This window comes from Papilio machaon, chromosome 3 (genome assembly GCF_912999745.1).
Source record: "Papilio machaon chromosome 3, ilPapMach1.1, whole genome shotgun sequence".
NCBI classification, from domain to species: Eukaryota; Metazoa; Arthropoda; class Insecta; order Lepidoptera; family Papilionidae; genus Papilio; species Papilio machaon.
The window spans coordinates 3,352,294-3,370,159 of record NC_059988.1 but is presented as its reverse complement, the minus strand read 5'-3'; the positions used below and the strand labels follow the sequence as shown (position 1 = coordinate 3,370,159).

At 46.7% G+C, this 17,866-nt stretch overlaps 2 protein-coding genes across 2 annotated transcripts; one reads left to right on the top strand and one right to left on the bottom strand.

Moving 5' to 3' along the window:
• The first annotated feature begins 3,998 nt into the window (after positions 1-3,998).
• LOC106716345 (esterase FE4-like) lies at positions 3,999-5,968 on the top strand. Its single transcript, XM_045686330.1, has 3 exons — positions 3,999-4,236; positions 4,354-5,633; positions 5,713-5,968. Exons 1-3 carry the CDS (start codon positions 4,057-4,059, stop codon positions 5,918-5,920), a joined length of 1,668 nt encoding a protein of 555 aa, XP_045542286.1. The 5' UTR covers positions 3,999-4,056; the 3' UTR covers positions 5,921-5,968.
• Positions 5,969-10,278: 4,310 nt separating this feature from the next.
• On the bottom strand, positions 10,279-12,411 carry LOC123723544. The gene has a single exon (XM_045686587.1). It carries the CDS (start codon positions 12,409-12,411, stop codon positions 10,279-10,281), a length of 2,133 nt encoding a protein of 710 aa, XP_045542543.1.
• Positions 12,412-17,866: the final 5,455 nt, after the last annotated feature.

Sequence of the window (17,866 nt, the reverse complement as noted above, 5' to 3'; positions counted from 1 at the left end):
CAAATACTACCCAATAATTTTTGCGATAAAGTTCAATTTTATATAACGCTTTGATAATAAAATTAAAAACCTTAAAAAATGTAAAAATAAATAAAGTTTGGGATTCGATTCGTCAAAACTGCGTATTACAGCGAACAGTTAAACCGTAAGGCCAAACTGGCATATATAGTGACAAACTAAAATTTGGTATTGGTTATCTACATATATAGTATCTGTCATGCGGGACCTAAGCTTGTCGTAAATAGCAGAAAAATGTTTATATTAGGTCCTTACATATGAAATTGGCGTTTTGTATGGGAGGAATAAAAAGTCGAATATTTTTTAATATAATATATTTAATTAATCAAAGTATGAACCATTATTTTCTATGCACTTTTGCCATCTCATAGGTAGTTCATTGATCCCTTTACTAAAAAAACCAGTCGGACGGGAATCAATAAAATCTTTGAAGGCGATTTGGACTGCCCCATCGGAGTTGAATTTTTTCCCTTGCAAGAAGTTATCCAAATTTCGAAAAAAATGGTAATCTGTTGGAGCAAGGTCCGGGGAGTACGGAGGATGTCTTAGACTTTCCAATTGAAGCTCTTCTAATTTAGTAGCCGTCTGTTGCGCAGTGTGTGGTCTAGCGTTGTCGTGAAGCAGCAGTGGCGTGGAGCGATTGACCAGCCTAGGTTGTTTAGCCGCTAGCTTTTCCATCATGGTTTGCAATTGCTGACAATAGACATCAGCCGTAATAGTCTGGCCAGATTTGAGAAAACTGTAATGAACAATACCGGCACTAATACACCAAACGCTTACAAGTAACTTTTTTGGGGTTAATTTTCGCTTGGGGCAGGATTTGGCTGGCTGGCCAGGATCCAACCATTGCGCTGAGCGCTTCCGATTATCGTAAAGAACCCATTTTTCACCACAGATAATGATTCGGTTTAAAATACCTTCATTATTGTGCCGGTTCAGTAATGTAACGCAACAGTCGACGCGCGTTTGCCGGTTTGCTTCAGTCAATTCGTGAGGTACCCACCTTTCAAGCTTTTTAATCTTCCCAATTTGCTTCAAGTGAATTAAAACAGTTTTATCACTAACATCGCAGCCTGCAGCTAACTCGGACGTGGTTTGCGATGGATCCGCTTCCACAATAGCCTTCAACTCTTCATTATCAACTTGAGTCTTAGGCCGTCCACGGGGCTTGTTCTGCAGATCGAAATTTCCAGAACGAAAACGTTGGAACCAAAAACGAACTGTGTTTTCTTTTGCAACACGACCGCCATACACATCATTCACCCTTCGAGTCGTTTCCGCAGCACTAGTACCACGGCGGAACTCGTACTCGTAAATAATGCGATATTTTAAGTTTTCCATTTTGTAAAATGAGTGACGCAAACAGAAAAAAACAGAAGAAAAAAAACAAATGAATGACGGTCATCGAACCACAAATACATGAGTCTATAGCTGTACAAATTTGAATTTGGAATTCCTTACCAAAGAGGAGAAATTCGTGATTAAAGTGGCCAGTACGAAAAACGCCAATTTCATATGTAAGGACCTAATATAAAATGTCAAATTAATTTACCAGAAGCTAACAAATACAGGGGTCTAGGCTCCGAATATGAATTTGTCCCATTCAGTGTCGAGACCCTTGGTCCGTGGGGTCCTAGCGCTCGAAGGCTTTTTAAGGAAACAGCTAAAAGGTTAGTCTACATCAGAAGAGCTGGCAACTACCTGGGACAAAGAATTAGTCTAGCCATTCAAAGTGGGAACGCCGCCAGTATCTTCGGAACCTTGCTTAAAGGGACACCTTTTAATGACATATATTAGTTTTTATGTATTATATTTATATATGGATATATAGACGCTGATCATGCTGGAGATATCAGTGACAGAAAATCGTTTTCTGGTTATGTATTTGTTTTAGGAGGAGCTCCTATATCTTGGGAGAGCAAGAAGCAGAATGTTACGAATTGCTTCGATAATCTTTGACACTTTTTATGCTCTTTGTTATGCTGTTGTAACAGAATGCTTGTATGCTGTTACAACAGTAAAAAACGTGGTAACAAATAAAGTGATTACGAGATCCAGACTTTTATTCAAAAATCTAATGTTAATACATAACATTTTTGTGGTCCTTCGAGCCGGATCTGAACCAGCGACCTATGGATTTACAGTCCATAGGTCGTCATTAATATCAGACTTTTATTCAAAAATATAATGTTAATACATAACATAGCGCACAGTAGCTTTGTGAAGCGCTGAAGCTGAATATGTGGCCATATCAAAGGCATGCAGAGAATCAACATTCCTAAAAAATCTAATTGAAGAATTGACCACAAAACAATGTCATGCGATAACCTTATATAGTGACAGTCAGTCAGTAATACAAATAGCGAAGAATCCTGCACATCACCAACGGACGAAACATAATATATATGTACGATGCCATTACATCAGAGAAGCTGTTAGTAACAACGTTGTAAAGGTGATGTACCTGCAGTCTGAGGAGATGACTGCGGACATTTTAACGAAGGCTTTTCTGCGGGTTAAGAATGATTTTGTGTGAGAGAATTGAATATGTCAGTTAAAAGAGAGGTGTTCTTGTTTGAAAAGGTAAGAGCAGTCTTACATTGAGGAGGAGTGTTGTGAATAGGATCTTCTTTAAGATCCAAAATGATCGTATCCATTGTAAGACTGGCTGTATAAGCAAGACATTTTTAAATGTGACATGATTTTATATTCGAATATGTCCTTGAGTTAGAATTTTTATTGAAGTAATTTTGTACGCTGTTATAACATGAATTTGTATTAGTTTAATAATAAACATTATTTAACTAATTTTAAAGAGTGTTATTCGCTGCGCTGACCAAATTCTAACAGGAATTCACCGATTTTCCAGACCGACATAATACTGATAAAATTTGCGTGGTATCCGAATATTCTCGTCGCCAATTGAAAAAGATGTTACGGAAGAAAAACTACAATTACGACTGGCGTTGTTTATTGACATAATTGATATATATATACAATTTTACAATTCTAAACTTAAAAATAACATTATCTTAAAAATCTAACGGCTATAATATACATTACAGTTTGTTAAGTCTTTCTTATCTTCTTGCTACCGCAGTTTTATCAGCAACATATCATTTAGCAACGAGTCGACAACATTCATTTATGTAAGTCACTTATTGTATGATGATACACAAAATGTGCCGATTGTAACTAACATGATATTTTTACTAACAATGACGAGTCAATTTATCTATCTATCTTTATCATACTCGTAATCGTTGCAATTTACTTTGACTTTTAAGTGCCAGGATCTGTCAAGCACGCATTACCGTCTGTCAAAATAAAATGAAAATTATTTTCTTATAGTTCAACAAGGCTCTTATGACCGTCGGAAAGTATGTAAAAAAACAATGTAATTTTGACTGCGAGATATTTTGACCAATGAGTGAGCGACAGCTATCTTCTAAATTCCAGAAAAATATCTCATGTGATACATGTAGTCTTTTTTTGCAATCATTAGTACCATTGCTTTGATGACAACTTAACTTGCGAGTACTTATTGTTGCTAATCATAATAAATAAATCATTAAATTATAAGATATAAAGTTTACCTTGTGTTCTTGGATAATCCTGTAGCTGTATTAATTTAAATAGTAAGTAATGGCTATAGGCACTTCGATTATAACTTGAAAATCATTTGCTAACAGATTTTTGTTATGGATATGTCATGCAGTTTGGAACTTTTTGCTTACTAGTAACCCCCAAAAAACTCGTAGGAGGCTCCTTGTTATATGCCCAACTTGACATACTAGCCGGTTGTTATATTACTTAATATTATGTTTGTCAGAATAATCCGGTTTTCAATATACATAAGCAAATATCCGCACCTAGCAATATGCTTGTTAACCAACAAAACAATGACACAGATTTTTTTCGCGTCGTAATATTCACGTAATCTGTCAAAGATAACTATACTCTATAAAAACAAAATTGTTGAATGTTGATATATCATTAATAGTCAATATTTCGAACAATACGTTTGTGTTTGCTAAAATGATAAAATGGATAATATTTTTGGCGTTAATTTTGGTGGCAACAGGAGAGAGCAAAGAAGTGAGACAGTTGAATATAGCCCAGGGACCAGTCCGCGGATATAAAGAAGTCGGTGATGATGTGTTTGTCTTTTACGGGATCCCATACGCAACAGCTCCAACTGGGCCCAACAAATACAAGGTATGGTCGCCTTAATATTTAAATTATAATCTCTTAGGTATCGAAGAAGAACACCGAAATTGAGTAGTAGATTTCGAATAATTTACAGATGTTATAAATTTACTCTTTTCGTTATAGGAACCTCTTCCACCACCCACTTGGACGGTACCATTCGAAGCGACCAATAAAAACATAATTTGCCCGCAAATGAAATACCGTTTTATGACAAATCCAAATTTAACCGAATCGGAAGACTGTTTAATTGCAAACATATACGTACCTGATACAAAAACTAAAAAGTTACCTGTTTTAGTCTACGTTCATGGAGGTGCGTACCAAATTGGGCACGGTGAATTTGGTGTAGCAAAGAACTTGATTAGAGAAAAAGAAATGATCATTGTCAATTTTAATTATCGTCTTGGACCTCATGGTTTCTTGTGCTTAGGCACACCAGATGTGCCTGGTAACGCTGGAATGAAAGATCAAGTGGCCTTACTTCGCTGGGTTAAGAAAAATATCGCCAGTTTCGGTGGTAATCCTGACGATGTTACAATAATGGGATCTAGCGCTGGATCTTCTGCGGTAGACCTGCTTATGCTTTCGCCGATGACGAAAGGTTTATTCAGTAAAGTTATACCAGAGAGTGGGTCAAATATGGCACTTTTCAGTGCTCAAAAAAATCCAGTAGAAATCGCTAAATCTTACGCTAAGTTAATAAACTTTACTGGCAATGAAGATGACGTTTATGCTCTTGAAGAGTTTTACAAAACAGTTCCAAAAGAAGTTTTGCATTCTTTTGATGTTTTTAATCAAAAAGATTCCACATTCTTTTTTTCGCCTTGTGTGGAACGCGATGTAGGACAAGAAATATTTCTTGATGACGCGCCTGTAAATATTTTGAAGGCAGGTAAACAACATAAGTTGCCTATGCTTTATGGATTTGCTGAGATGGAGGGACTGTTTAGAGTACCATGGTTTGATCATTGGAAAGATAGCATGAATACAAAGTTCTCCGACTTCTTACCGGGTGATCTTCACTTTGACAGCGAATCAGAAAAAGAAGAGGTGGCAGAGAGAATAAAGAGATTCTATTTTGGCAATCGACCAATTAGCGAAGAAACAATATTTAGATATATAGATTATTTCACAGATGTAATGTTTGCTTATTCCACTTTACGATCCGTGAGGTTGCAAGTGGAGTCTGGAAACAACAACATTTATCTCTATCAATATGACTTCGTGGACGATAGCGCGCCGCTCATACCTTACACTGAGATCCGCGGCGCCAATCATTGTGCGCAGACTTTTATGGTCATTGATGGGTTGTGGCCAAAATTAACTGAAGATGAAGTCTCTAAAGACACGAAGAAAATGAAACAAATTATGCGTAAAATATGGTCTGCTTTCATCACCACAGGGTATGCTATGTTATGATCGTAACTTATCCAAAAATTACATATTTTAAGTTGTTTCTCAATTACTCCCTGTGTTTTTCAGAAAACCTGTGTCCGAGAATTCGGATCTTCCTCAGTGGCCTCCTACTAGAGCTAATGGCGGTCCTCATATGTGTATAGACAAATCGCTGAAGCTGCGGGGTCCTCTGATACAGCAACGTGTGCTCTTTTGGGACGAGATTTATGATAAATATTATAAAATTCCAACACCGCCACCTTCACCACCGCCGAGGCAAAAAGAAGAGTTGTAATAACATTTTCTTTTATTTTTCTATTTGAATAAATGTAAACTAGTACCATTGATAAATACTTTTTTATTTCTTTGTTGTGTCACATCTTGCACTCTTTTTACTGGTGTTGTTCACTTTTTCTTTATATTAGGTCCTTACATATGAAATTGGCGTTTTTCGTACTGGCCACTTTAATCACGAATTTCTCCTCTTTGGTAAGGAATTCCAAATTCAAATTTGTACAGCTATAGACTCATGTATTTGTGGTTCGATGACCGTCATTCATTTGTTTTTTTTCTTCTGTTTTTTTCTGTTTGCGTCACTCATTTTACAAAATGGAAAACTTAAAATATCGCATTATTTACGAGTACGAGTTCCGCCGTGGCACTAGTGCTGCGGAAACGACTCGAAGGGTGAATGATGTGTATGGCGGTCGTGTTGCAAAAGAAAACACAGTTCGTTTTTGGTTCCAACGTTTTCGTTCTGGAAATTTCGATCTGCAGAACAAGCCCCGTGGACGGCCTGAGACTCAAGTTGATAATGAAGAGTTGAAGACTATTGTGGAAGCGGATCCATCGCAAACCACGTCCGAGTTAGCTGCAGGCTGCGATGTTAGTGATAAAACTGTTTTAATTCACTTGAAGCAAATTGGGAAGATTAAAAAGCTTGAAAGGTGGGTACCTCACGAATTGACTGAAGCAAACCGGCAAACGCGCGTCGACTGTTGCGTTACATTACTAAACCGGCACAATAATGAAGGTATTTTAAACCGAATCATTACCTGTGATGAAAAATGGGTTCTTTACGATAATCGGAAGCGCTCAGCGCAATGGTTGGATCCTGGCCAGCCAGCCAAATCCTTTTTTTTTTTTTTTTTTTTTTTTTTTTGTACGAGGGGAAATGCAGTTACGCACCCCTGCGCCGGGCCTGTGTGTGCAGTGGCGCAGGGAGTGTGGGACTCGCCTAAAGTCGTTCGGCCATACCCACTAAAACCCCTCGGGCCCTCCATTCCGCCTTGTGGCTGGGTCACGGGAACACTTGCGCAATCTTCCGCGACCCAGCCGGCGTTGTCCACTCGGACTCTCCTCTTGTGGGGACAGAGATGTAGGGAGTCCCCACAACACACGTCTTAAAGGCGCACCCAATGCTAGTGAGCGCCTTACACCCGAAGGTTTGGCGGGCGATAGGGCAATAGGCCGTCCATCGCCCGGAGCTCTTCCATTAGGGAGGCAGACGGCGGGTGTGCGCCTGCCGCCTGCGCCCGTCGCGACGACGACGAAGAGGGTCCGCGGCTGCGTCCTCCTCCCGCCGACGTTCCGCCGCCTCCTTCAGCGCCATCACCTCTTCGCAGAAGGAGGCGACAGCGTTCCAGGAGCTCTCGCTACCCACCATCGCGTTGACGACAGCGGGCAGCGAGAGGTCCATCCCAATTTCTGCCACGAGTGCGGCGCGCTGGGCCGACCAGTGCACACACGACTCCAGGGTGTGCTGGGCCGAGTCCTCAGCGTGGCCGCACTCATGGCACCTCGCACTGGGCTCTCGCCGCGCAATCCGGCACAGATACGCCCCGAAACAACCATGTCCCGAGAGTACCTGCACCAGACGGAACGAGAGAGCCCCGTGCTTCCGACCCGTCCAGAGCTCGAGGACGGGCCGGATCGCCTCAATGGTGCGTTGGCCGGCGGACGCCGTAAGCAGCCGCTCCCGCCACTCGGTGACGAGCTGCGCCTCCGCCGCCCGCCGCCACGCACTCTCCTGATCCGGGGGAGGGATCTCCCCCCGGGATCGGGCATCCACTCTCCGCCAGTAGGCGCCGGAGAGCACCTCCGCGTCCAAGTCCCATGGCGGCGTCCCCGCCAGCACACAGGCCGCGTCGCACGACACGGTGCGATAGCCACGACTTACTCTGACCGCCATGACCCTCTGCGGCTTTCGCAGCAGGGCTCGAGTCCGGGCGGTCAGAGTATCCGCCCAGATAGGTGCGCCGTAAAGCGCCATCGACCGCACCACGCCTGTGTACAGGCGGCGACACCGCGAGCCCGGGCCGCCCACGTTTGGCAGGAGCCGGCTAAGGGCCCCAGCCGCCCCCATGAGCTTCGGGACGAGACGCCGGAAGTGCTCTTCGAATTTCCATCGGCTATCGAGGACGAGTCCGAGGTATTTCATAGTACCCCCGACGCCGATGGAAATTCCGCCCACCATGACCGCGGACTGGGTTGGAGGTGCTCGTCGAGGCCCGTAGAAATACATGGCCTCAGACTTGTGCAATGCAACCTCCAAACCCAGGCGACGAATTCTGGCCACCGTTGTGGCCAAGCCAGCTGTGGCCCTGCATCGGGCCTCCCTGTGGGTGCTGCCCCGCGCCGTCACCAAGGTGTCGTCGGCATAGCAGACGACTTCGACACCGCTCGGGAGGGGCAGGCGCAGCGCCCAGTCATACCCGATATTCCACAGGAGCGGCCCGAGAACCGACCCCTGCGGAACACCGCACGAGGTTGCCTTCTGCAACCAGCCGACGCTGGTTGGGTACGCGACCGATCGCTCGGAGAGGTAGGCCGCGACGATCCTCCTGAGGTACGGCGGGAAGCCGTGGTATCCCAGCGCCTCCCTGATGGTTTCCCAGGGCAGGGTGTTGAAGGCGTTGGAAATGTCTAAAGACACGGCCAACAACACCTCACCCTGGGACTCGGCATCCTCCGCAAGGGTCCTCACCCGCGCAATGGCGTCAAGGGTGGACCTGCCAGTGCGGAAGCCGAATTGGTTGGCGCTGAGATTCGGCCCCACCCTCTCCAGATGCTGGACGAGACGAGCGGCAACGACACGCTCAAAGAGCTTGCTGATCTCGTCCAGCAGAACGATCGGCCGGTACGCCGACGGCTCGTGGGCCGGACGTCCATCCTTTTTGAGCAGGACCAGTTTCCCCTTCTTCCACTCACTCGGGAACTGGCCCCGCTCCAAGCAGGCTTGGAAAAGTGCCCGAATCCACGGTTCGAGCGGCTCCAGCACTAGAACCCAGGCGCAACCGGGTACACCGTCGGGGCCGGGGGCAGTGTTTTTAGCGCGCATGCGCAACACCGCCGCCCTCAGCTCTTCCTCCGTTACCGGCGGTGCACCTGAATCCGCTCCTCCCTCTACAGTGGGGTCAGCCATTTCCGGCGCCACGAAACCGGCAGCTGCTGGCGGGAACAGGCCAGCGACCACCGTGTTGACTTCATGAGGCTGAAGACTCTGGGTGATGGGGGGACCCCTAGACCGGAGCTTTCGCCGCACGGCCTTGTAGGGCCTCCCGAATGGATCGATATCCAGAGTCTTCAGCATTTCGTCATTCGCCTTGTCCTTCGCCGCGCCGATCGCCGCCCGCAGGGCCTGAATCTCACTTCTGTAGAGGGAGTAGAGCCGCTCTTCTTCCGTCGGGTCCCGACGCCTCCGCCGACGGTAGCGGGTGTACCGGCGTCTCGCCGCCACGCAAGAACCGCGCAGCAGCGTGAGCTCGGCGGTCCACCAGTACACCGGCTTTTTGGAGGGGACGGAACGGACCCTCGGCATGGCCCCGTCGCAAATACGCGACATGGCCGCACCCAACCGCGCCGCCTCCTGACCGACCTCGACCACAGACTCTCGGGGCGCGGAGAACCACGCCTCCACGAGAGCGACCTCGACCAGGAAATCCCGGTCCATCTGCGACAGCGACCAGCGTGGGCCCTCCCCGCTCGGGGGCCGGCCTGGGACTGGGCTCGGGTTGGACGGGGACGCGGAGATGTCGAACCTCACGTACCGGTGGTCCGATAGCGTCTCCACGTCCTCGGCCACCCGCCAGCCACGAACACGGCGTGCCAGGACGGCATCGGCGAAGGTGACGTCAACAATGGAGCCGCCCTGACGCCGCACGCACGTGTTGACCGACCCCTGGTTAAGGACCACGAGTCCGGTCTCCACCGCCCAGTCTTCTAACTCTCGGCCTCGCGGATCTGTCGCCGGGCACCCCCAAGCCGAGGATTTGGCGTTGAGGTCCCCCGCGACGAGCACCCGGGCGGAGCGACTTCCGCCTATCAGGACGCCGACCTCAGAAAGAAAAGACTCGAAGTCGGCGAGACTCCGATTCGGCGAGAAGTACACTCCGACCACCATGATGTCGCCGACGAGGGCCGAAACGTATCCCCGGCCTCGGACCACGTCCACGAAGGCCGGAGAGCCTGCGATGGACCGGGATGTTATGGCCACCAGCCCGTCTGCGTCTCCCACCCAATCGTCCCCAGCTGGGACCCGGTATGGCTCGGCCACCACCGCCACGTGGATGTTCCACTCCGCCATGCTCTGGAACAGAAGGTCCTGAGCTCTGGCGGAGTGATTGATGTTGGCTTGGAGGAGGTTGAGGGCCATTATTCCACGACCATAGCAACCTCCTCGGCCTGCGGCGGTGCCGCCTGTAGGGGTGAGGCAGTGGGCTGTCCGACCGTCGGGTTCTGACCGTCCCCACCTCCCTTCTTACTTCTCTTCCCCTTGGGTGGGGAGACGCAGGCTTTATTGCCGACTCGGTGCTCCGCCGGCATGCCGGCCGCAGCGCAGACCACGCAGTGAGGCGCAGCGGTGCATCCGCGGGCCTTGTGCCCTGGTTGGCCGCACCGGAAACAGAGTCCGGAGCGGTCCACCCCCTGGCACTGGCCGGATAGGTGCCCGGGAGCCAGGCACCTGAAGCATCTGATTGGCCGGGCATCCAGCACCCTAGCCTGGGCGGACACCCAGCCCACCAGCAGACGACCAGCGGTCGCGATCTTTTTCGCAGCCGCGACGGGACACTGGACAACCACTGATCCCAGTCCGTCGCGGCCGGTGGACATCACGCCGGCCCGCAGCTGCTCGGCGGGGCACCCTCCCGCTGCAGCGATCGCGGCGACCACCTCGGCATCGGTGGTAGAATCGTCTAGGCCTGACACCCGTAGGGCCACCGACTTAGTAGGCCGGGAGACGCGGACGACTTCACCATCTAGGACCTCCCGCAACCTTTGGGCCAGGGAGTCCGCCTTCTCGCCACTGGAGGCGCCTGGGAACTCAAAAATACGACCCCCGTTGGCAGCCTTCCGGAGGCGAACGCCCTGGGCTCCAAACTCGGCCGGGTTAATCCTCTCCTTTGCCGAGGCGATGACGCTTGCATAGGTGGCACCTCTCTCCGACGCACCCGGCTGCAGCGTGATGACCACCGCAGACGACCGGGGCGCGTGGAGTTTGGTGGCACCAGCCTTCTCCTTTTGTCGCCTTTTGGGCCCCACCTTTATCCACTCACCAACCGCGGGCTGCGACTGCTGCTGCCCGGGTGGTGAGCTCTTTTTCTTGTTCTTCCTCCTCTTTCTCCTTCTCTTACTCTTCCCCTTTTCCGCAGTAGCGGGTGAGGGGGCGCTCGTGCCCTGTGTCTCGGGCCGGCTCTGGGCGGGGCCCGGCGGGCGCTGCGATGGCGCAGCGGGAGCCTTCCGTTGGGTGCCGCTGGTGCCTGGCTGGGCTGGCACTTTCTGCGCCGCCTGCCTGGCCGCTCCCTGGTCTTTCCCTTTAGCGGGCACCGTCGGCTGCCCCGCAAGCTTGGCAGCGTACGTACTCCCGTCCCTCTTCTTATCGGCCGCGAGAGGCGGCCGCAGGTTCCTCTCCGGGAGAAGTCTGTCCTCAAACGAGGCCAGGCGGGCGTTCATCATGCCTCCGACCTGAACCATCACTGCACGACAGATCTCCTCCACGGAGGACGTCTCGTTCGGTATTTGTGGGGACCGTGGTGCGGGGACGGCCTTCACTGTCGCATCCGGGTGGGAGGAGACTGCGGAACCCCGTTTCCGCAGATCCTCCTTTATGTCTGCTAACTCCTTATGGAGTGCGTCCATCTCGGCCCGCAGGCGAGCATTGTCTGCCTGGAGCTGGCATGTCTCCTCCGATAGTGTGCGGGCCCCGAGGACTTCCACGGCTTCCTTAATTGATACCGCAGCGTCCTTCAGGGCTCGCACAAAGTTGCCCTTCAAATTGGAGGACTTGGTCGCCACCCTCTCAATGATGGCCAAGTCCTCCTGCACCTGCTCTTGGAGCTGAGCGGCACACCTCTCTCCCGTTCTCTCGTGAGGTCGGGGAAACAACGCAGACCGTGTCTCGCGCCGGAAGCGAGCGAGCTCAGCTTCTTTCTCCAGATCTTCCTCCTTTTGTTTGGCTCGAGCTTTGGCCGCGGCCCTCTTCTCTTGTTGGCGCCATCTTGCCGTCACTGGGGACGCCATCCGTTCCTCGTCCGTGGACCCCTCACTGAGGCGGGGCCGTTTCGCGCCGAACTCTGAGATCGGTCCCCTTTCGGCATCGACAGTGAGGCTGCAATCCGAATCAGACGCTGCTCCACCGTCACACTCCATCTTGTCGCGCTGTCGCGCGGCGTTAGGCGCCGCGATCGGAATGCGCTCCAGTACTACTCTCGCTTCTTTAAGGTCGACGCCGTCCAATGATGGGCGCCTCGTCACCTCCGAATCCAAGTCGCGTGCAATCGTCTCCATTATTCTTGCCTGAGTCGTCGTATAGGAAAAGCAGTCCTTGCCCCCCCCAGAATACGCGGGGCAGCCCGCGGCCGAGGCCGCGGGGAGGGATTCTCCTCCAGCGATGCTGTCGGTACCCTCCTGGGGTAATTTGTTTTGTAGGCTTGCCATCTCATACTTTGTCCAGTGTTGTCGGACACCGGAAACCGCCTTTGGTAGCAGGGTGAGGTCCCCCTTCCATCAACGCACGACCTATAAGGCCGCCATCCACCGACCAAAGTCCTCTGCAGTTTAGAGTGCTGCCACACAACGTCGTTTTGCCCAATAGGGAGGCCGGGTTGACCAACCCTATCGCGCCGAGGGCCTTGAAGACCCACCATCCTCCGACCCCTCAGGGTCCACCGGTGTTCCTCGCGGGCCTGTCCGGTATGGGAGGCCCTGTCCGGCATAGCCCCGCGGGAAAAACACCCCTCCACTCCGCACGACGGCACCTCGGTGCACGCCGCGCCCAGCACCGCCCAATGGGCGTGTACTCCTCCTCCGGGTAATTTTTTAGAGAGGTTTTCTTCCTCGCGACCCCACGCTCAGTGCGTAGGGCCCCCGGTCCGCTCAGTGCGGATTACGGTTTGCTTGGCGTCCACCGATCATAAAGACCAGTGGACGGCCAAGTGTGGTGTTGCCACCGGGTAATTTTTTAGAGAGGTTTTCTTCCTCGCGGCCCCACGCTCAGTGCGCAGGGCCCCCGGTCCGCTCAGTGCGGATTACGGTTTGCTTGGCGTCCACCGATCAAAATGACCAGTGGACGGCCAAGTGTGGTGTTGCCACCGGGTGATTTTTTAGAGAGGTTTTCTTCCTCGCAACCCCGCGCTCAGTGCGCTGGGCCCCCGGTCCGCTCAGTGCGGATTACGGGTTATCCGACGGTGGCCGAAGCCCTCGCCCACCGGTCAAAGACCGGCGGACCCGCCATCGGGATAGCGCATCGCTGCGCTCCACCCGTCTAGTGTTTGGTTCGCGGGGCGAAAAAAGCCCTACCCCAGCAATATGCCGGGGCGTTCCCCTATCCACCACCCGGGGACGCGCCACGTCGGAGTTCACCTCTCCGCCCACTCGGACAACCGAGCAGGTCCGTGGGCCAGCCAAATCCTGCCCCAAGCGAAAATTAACCCCAAAAAAGTTACTTGTAAGCGTTTGGTGGACTAGTGCCGGTATTGTTCATTACAGTTTTCTCAAATCTGGCCAGACTATTACGGCTGATGTCTATTGTCAGCAATTGCAAACCATGATGGAAAAGCTAGCGGCTAAACAACCTAGGCTGGTCAATCGCTCCACGCCACTGCTGCTTCACGACAACGCTAGACCACACACTGCGCAACAGACGGCTACTAAATTAGAAGAGCTTCAATTGGAAAGTCTAAGACATCCTCCGTACTCCCCGGACCTTGCTCCAACAGATTACCATTTTTTTCGAAATTTGGATAACTTCTTGCAAGGGAAAAAATTCAACTCCGATGGGGCAGTCCAAATCCCCTTCAAAGATTTTATTGATTCCCGTCCGACTGGTTTTTTTAGTAAAGGGATCAATGAACTACCTATGAGATGGCAAAAGTGCATAGAAAATAATGGTTCATACTTTGATTAATTAAATATATTATATTAAAAAATATTCGACTTTTTGTTCCTCCCATACAAAACGCCAATTTCATATGTAAGGACCTAATATTTGTCTACTGCATCTCGGTGGCCAGTACGGGATTGATTATTCATCTATATTATTATCGCAACTTAATTAATTATTATTTAATAGTTTTCTATATTATTAAATACATTACTTTTTAACATTATTGTGCTTTTACGTTATTAATTAATATAAAATATCGATTAGCGCCATCTAGTATTCGATATGTACTAACCACTGTTAACACATAACTCGGTAATGTTATATCTGAAACATGTTTGTATTTTGCCTGACCATAATGATTTAATATCTGAAGTATGTGTTCTACATACATATATGTTATACATATATGTTATACATACATACGTGGGACACTCAGAAAGTATTACGACACTAAAAAACTTGAGAGGTGTCAAGGGACACCCGGATGGAACGAAGTTCCTTTCGATTAATTAGTGACGGAACCAATGTTTATTCTATGAATAAAAAACTTAAGTCTTCACAAGAAGTACATTTTATTTCTATGAATTTTAGTTATATATTGTCACGTCGTTGCCATGGTGAAGTAGCGCTCATTCGTCGTTAACATACTTACTATAGCAAAAAGTGTCGTGACAACTTTTCGTAAGAATTTTTTCCGTCTAGCCCCCTTTCACAACGCGCGATAAGGAACTTCGTTCCAAAAAATGTTCTATAGGTAATATATTTTTAATACATCTTTTCAAAGTATTCTCCACTAGCCTCTTTACAAAGTTTCATGCGTCTGAACCAGTTTTCGAAACACTTTTTCCAGTCCGCCGCAGACACCTCGTTTACAGCCTGCTCGAACGCTGAGAGGGCATCGCGCGAAAATTTAATCCCTTTGAGTTTATTTTTTATTTTTGGGAATAAGAAGAAGTCACACGGTGCAAGGTTAGTGCTGTAAGGAGGGTGACCCAGGAGTTTGACCGGTGTGCTGTCTAGGAAGTCCCTCATTTTGATTGCGGTGTGGGCGGGCTCATTATCGCGGTGGAGCAGTAGCCCGCGGAGACCTGTGTCTGGTCGCTTGTTGCTCACAGCATAGAAAATTTCGCTTTATTTTGATAGGCGTTGATTCGTTTTGAAACACCCAAACCATCGACTGGCGTTTTGGTTCTGGATCAAATTTAGTTAGAAGCTTGAAACTTATTTTCAGGCTGTTAATTTCATGTAAATAAATATGACATTTAAAAATTGTGAAAGTTTCATCCTCAAGGGAGCAAAATAACAATAGGGAATAGGAGATGAAAGTTTGTATAAAAACATGTAAGGTTTATGAGAATATTGTAAGGTTAATTTGTTTCAATGTAATTTTTATAATTTAAGTGAAATTCATTCATCATCAGCTCACTATACGTCCCCACCGAGGGGCTCGGAGCCTACACCAAGTTAGAGGTGACTAGGCCATAGTCAACCACCCTGGCCCAGTGCGGGTTGACTTCACACATATCATTGATTTCTTCTCAGATATGTGCAGGTTGCATCACGATGTTTTCCTTCACTGTAAGAACGTCGGATAAATGTACATATGTAAATCGAAAATCAAAAACACATTGGTACATTGCGGGATTCGAACCCTGGACCTACACATTGCAAGTCAAGTGCTTAACACCTGAGCCACCGACGCTCCTATAAGTGAAATATTTAAGCTCCATTTAAGTGAAATAATTGGGAGTGTGAAAAAAAATTAATATTTATTTTTTATATATATATAATATAATTATTAATTTTATCGATATGTAACGTGAAAAACGAAAAATAATTTTTTTTCAATTAATTACAAGCGATTTAAAATTAAAATATAGTCACGTGAATGTGAACGATAGCCAAAATACTTGTGACGTCATAATGTTTAGCAAATTCATAATGGGTATGTTCCGATATGCACTGCGACCACTGTATAGTGTGACGTCAATTCAGTATACTGGCAGTCCACAACGGAACGAATTTTTCTACAGTGATAGCACTGTGCAGTGCTCGCAGTGCATATCGGAACATACCCAAATGCATCGTTTACAGCTATTATACGTCACCTGTCAAGTTGACAAAAGCATTGTAAATGAAATAAAACAAAGCTCAAAGCACTGTACTTATCATCTCTGTATACTAATACGAGTAAAAACTAACAGTATGACGTCACACGCGCTCAGATTTGTTCGGGAGTTCTCGGCGCGTCTTCGGTACTGGATTCAAAAATTAATTTTGATTTTGATATAACTTATTAATTATTGCGAAAAATAAAAAAATAAAAATTGTTTTGCATTAAAACTTATAGATGATCTTTCCATTTTTCAAAGAAAAAAAAATTTTTCACACACTCAATTAGACTAAATAATTAAAATGCTACCGGAAAACAGTGTTGCACGCGGACGAAGGCACGAGCACAGCTAGTTTATGTTATTTGCGAATATAAATATTGTTTTTAGTATTTAAAACAATTTTTAAAAAATGATTTGTTTTACATTTTCATATCCAAGACCATAAAATGTTTTATGGCAATTTGTGTTTAGGAAAAATCTATTGTATTTCTATGATTTCCCTGAAATTTTAAGATGTTTTTGAAAAATCGATGATTTTTTCTTTAAAAATCGATTTTTATCACGAACTTTAAAAATCGATTTTTGAATAATCGATTTTTCCACTCAATGTTAACATCCCTAATATCTACTCTAATCGGCTCGTTCGACCAGTGCAATGCCACGAACACACACGAAGAGCGGTGTAAAGTGGAATGATTCCCTCTTTTCGCCTCTCAAATATAGACCGGAGGCCAAATTCTAGTCCTCATTCACTTCATACAATTTTATAATAAGGAAATAATGTGACGGGGAAGTGGATTTGAGAGGGTGTGTAGGAATAGTTTTTGGATCTATCCATGAAAAAAAGGTTGGTTAGATTAGATGTCTTTGATTTAGTAAATTACGTAGGTACTTTTATGTCTTTTTCATTTTCTTTAGGTACCATGATTCTACAACTTGACAACAGGAATCATTGAATGTTTGTATGTGTGTAACGTCTATGACTGATTTTCTAATTTTAATTAGTAACTATTATTGTACAATAAAAATGCAAGCTTAAACATATTAATAAACATTTATATTAAGATATAACAAAAAAAATTACATCTATCCAATTCAATTTTATAAGGCAAGTGTAGCAATAACAAAAAATAAATACAAATAGCTCTTAAGCTAAGTTGCCATTTCAATATTTAAATGTTTAATATTTATTGAACATAGTTGGGCCCGGCAACAAATTCAACAATAATGAATATTATAAGACAAAATCCTTTTCTTTAATTTTAGAAATAAAATTAAATTACCTTAACATAGATTTAACTTAATATTAACAAACAAAAGAAAAATATTTACTTTTATTTTATCGGCAAAGGACATAACTTCCTGTAAGATTTTTATATGTTTTGTTTCCAATTTCTACTTCGGCCACTCTCACCCTACCATCAATATCAGCAATAGTTTTCACTATTCAGGCCATTGGCCATTGAAATGTAAAAGTATTCTCTGAGCGGACAATGACTAAATCTCCCACCGTCAAATTGGGATGCTCATTATGCCATTTAGGCCTGTTCTGCAGCTGGGCAAGATAATCTTTTGAGCAAGATTTCCAGAAGTCTAGTTTAATTTTTGTTAATACGAGTATATTCCAAAATTTTAATCTATCGACTCTTTTTTCAGAAAGTTTTATTTCTGAAAAACTTGTCAACGCAGTTCCAATTAAGAAATAGCCAGGTGTCAGATAATTTGTGTCCGATATTTCGGAAGA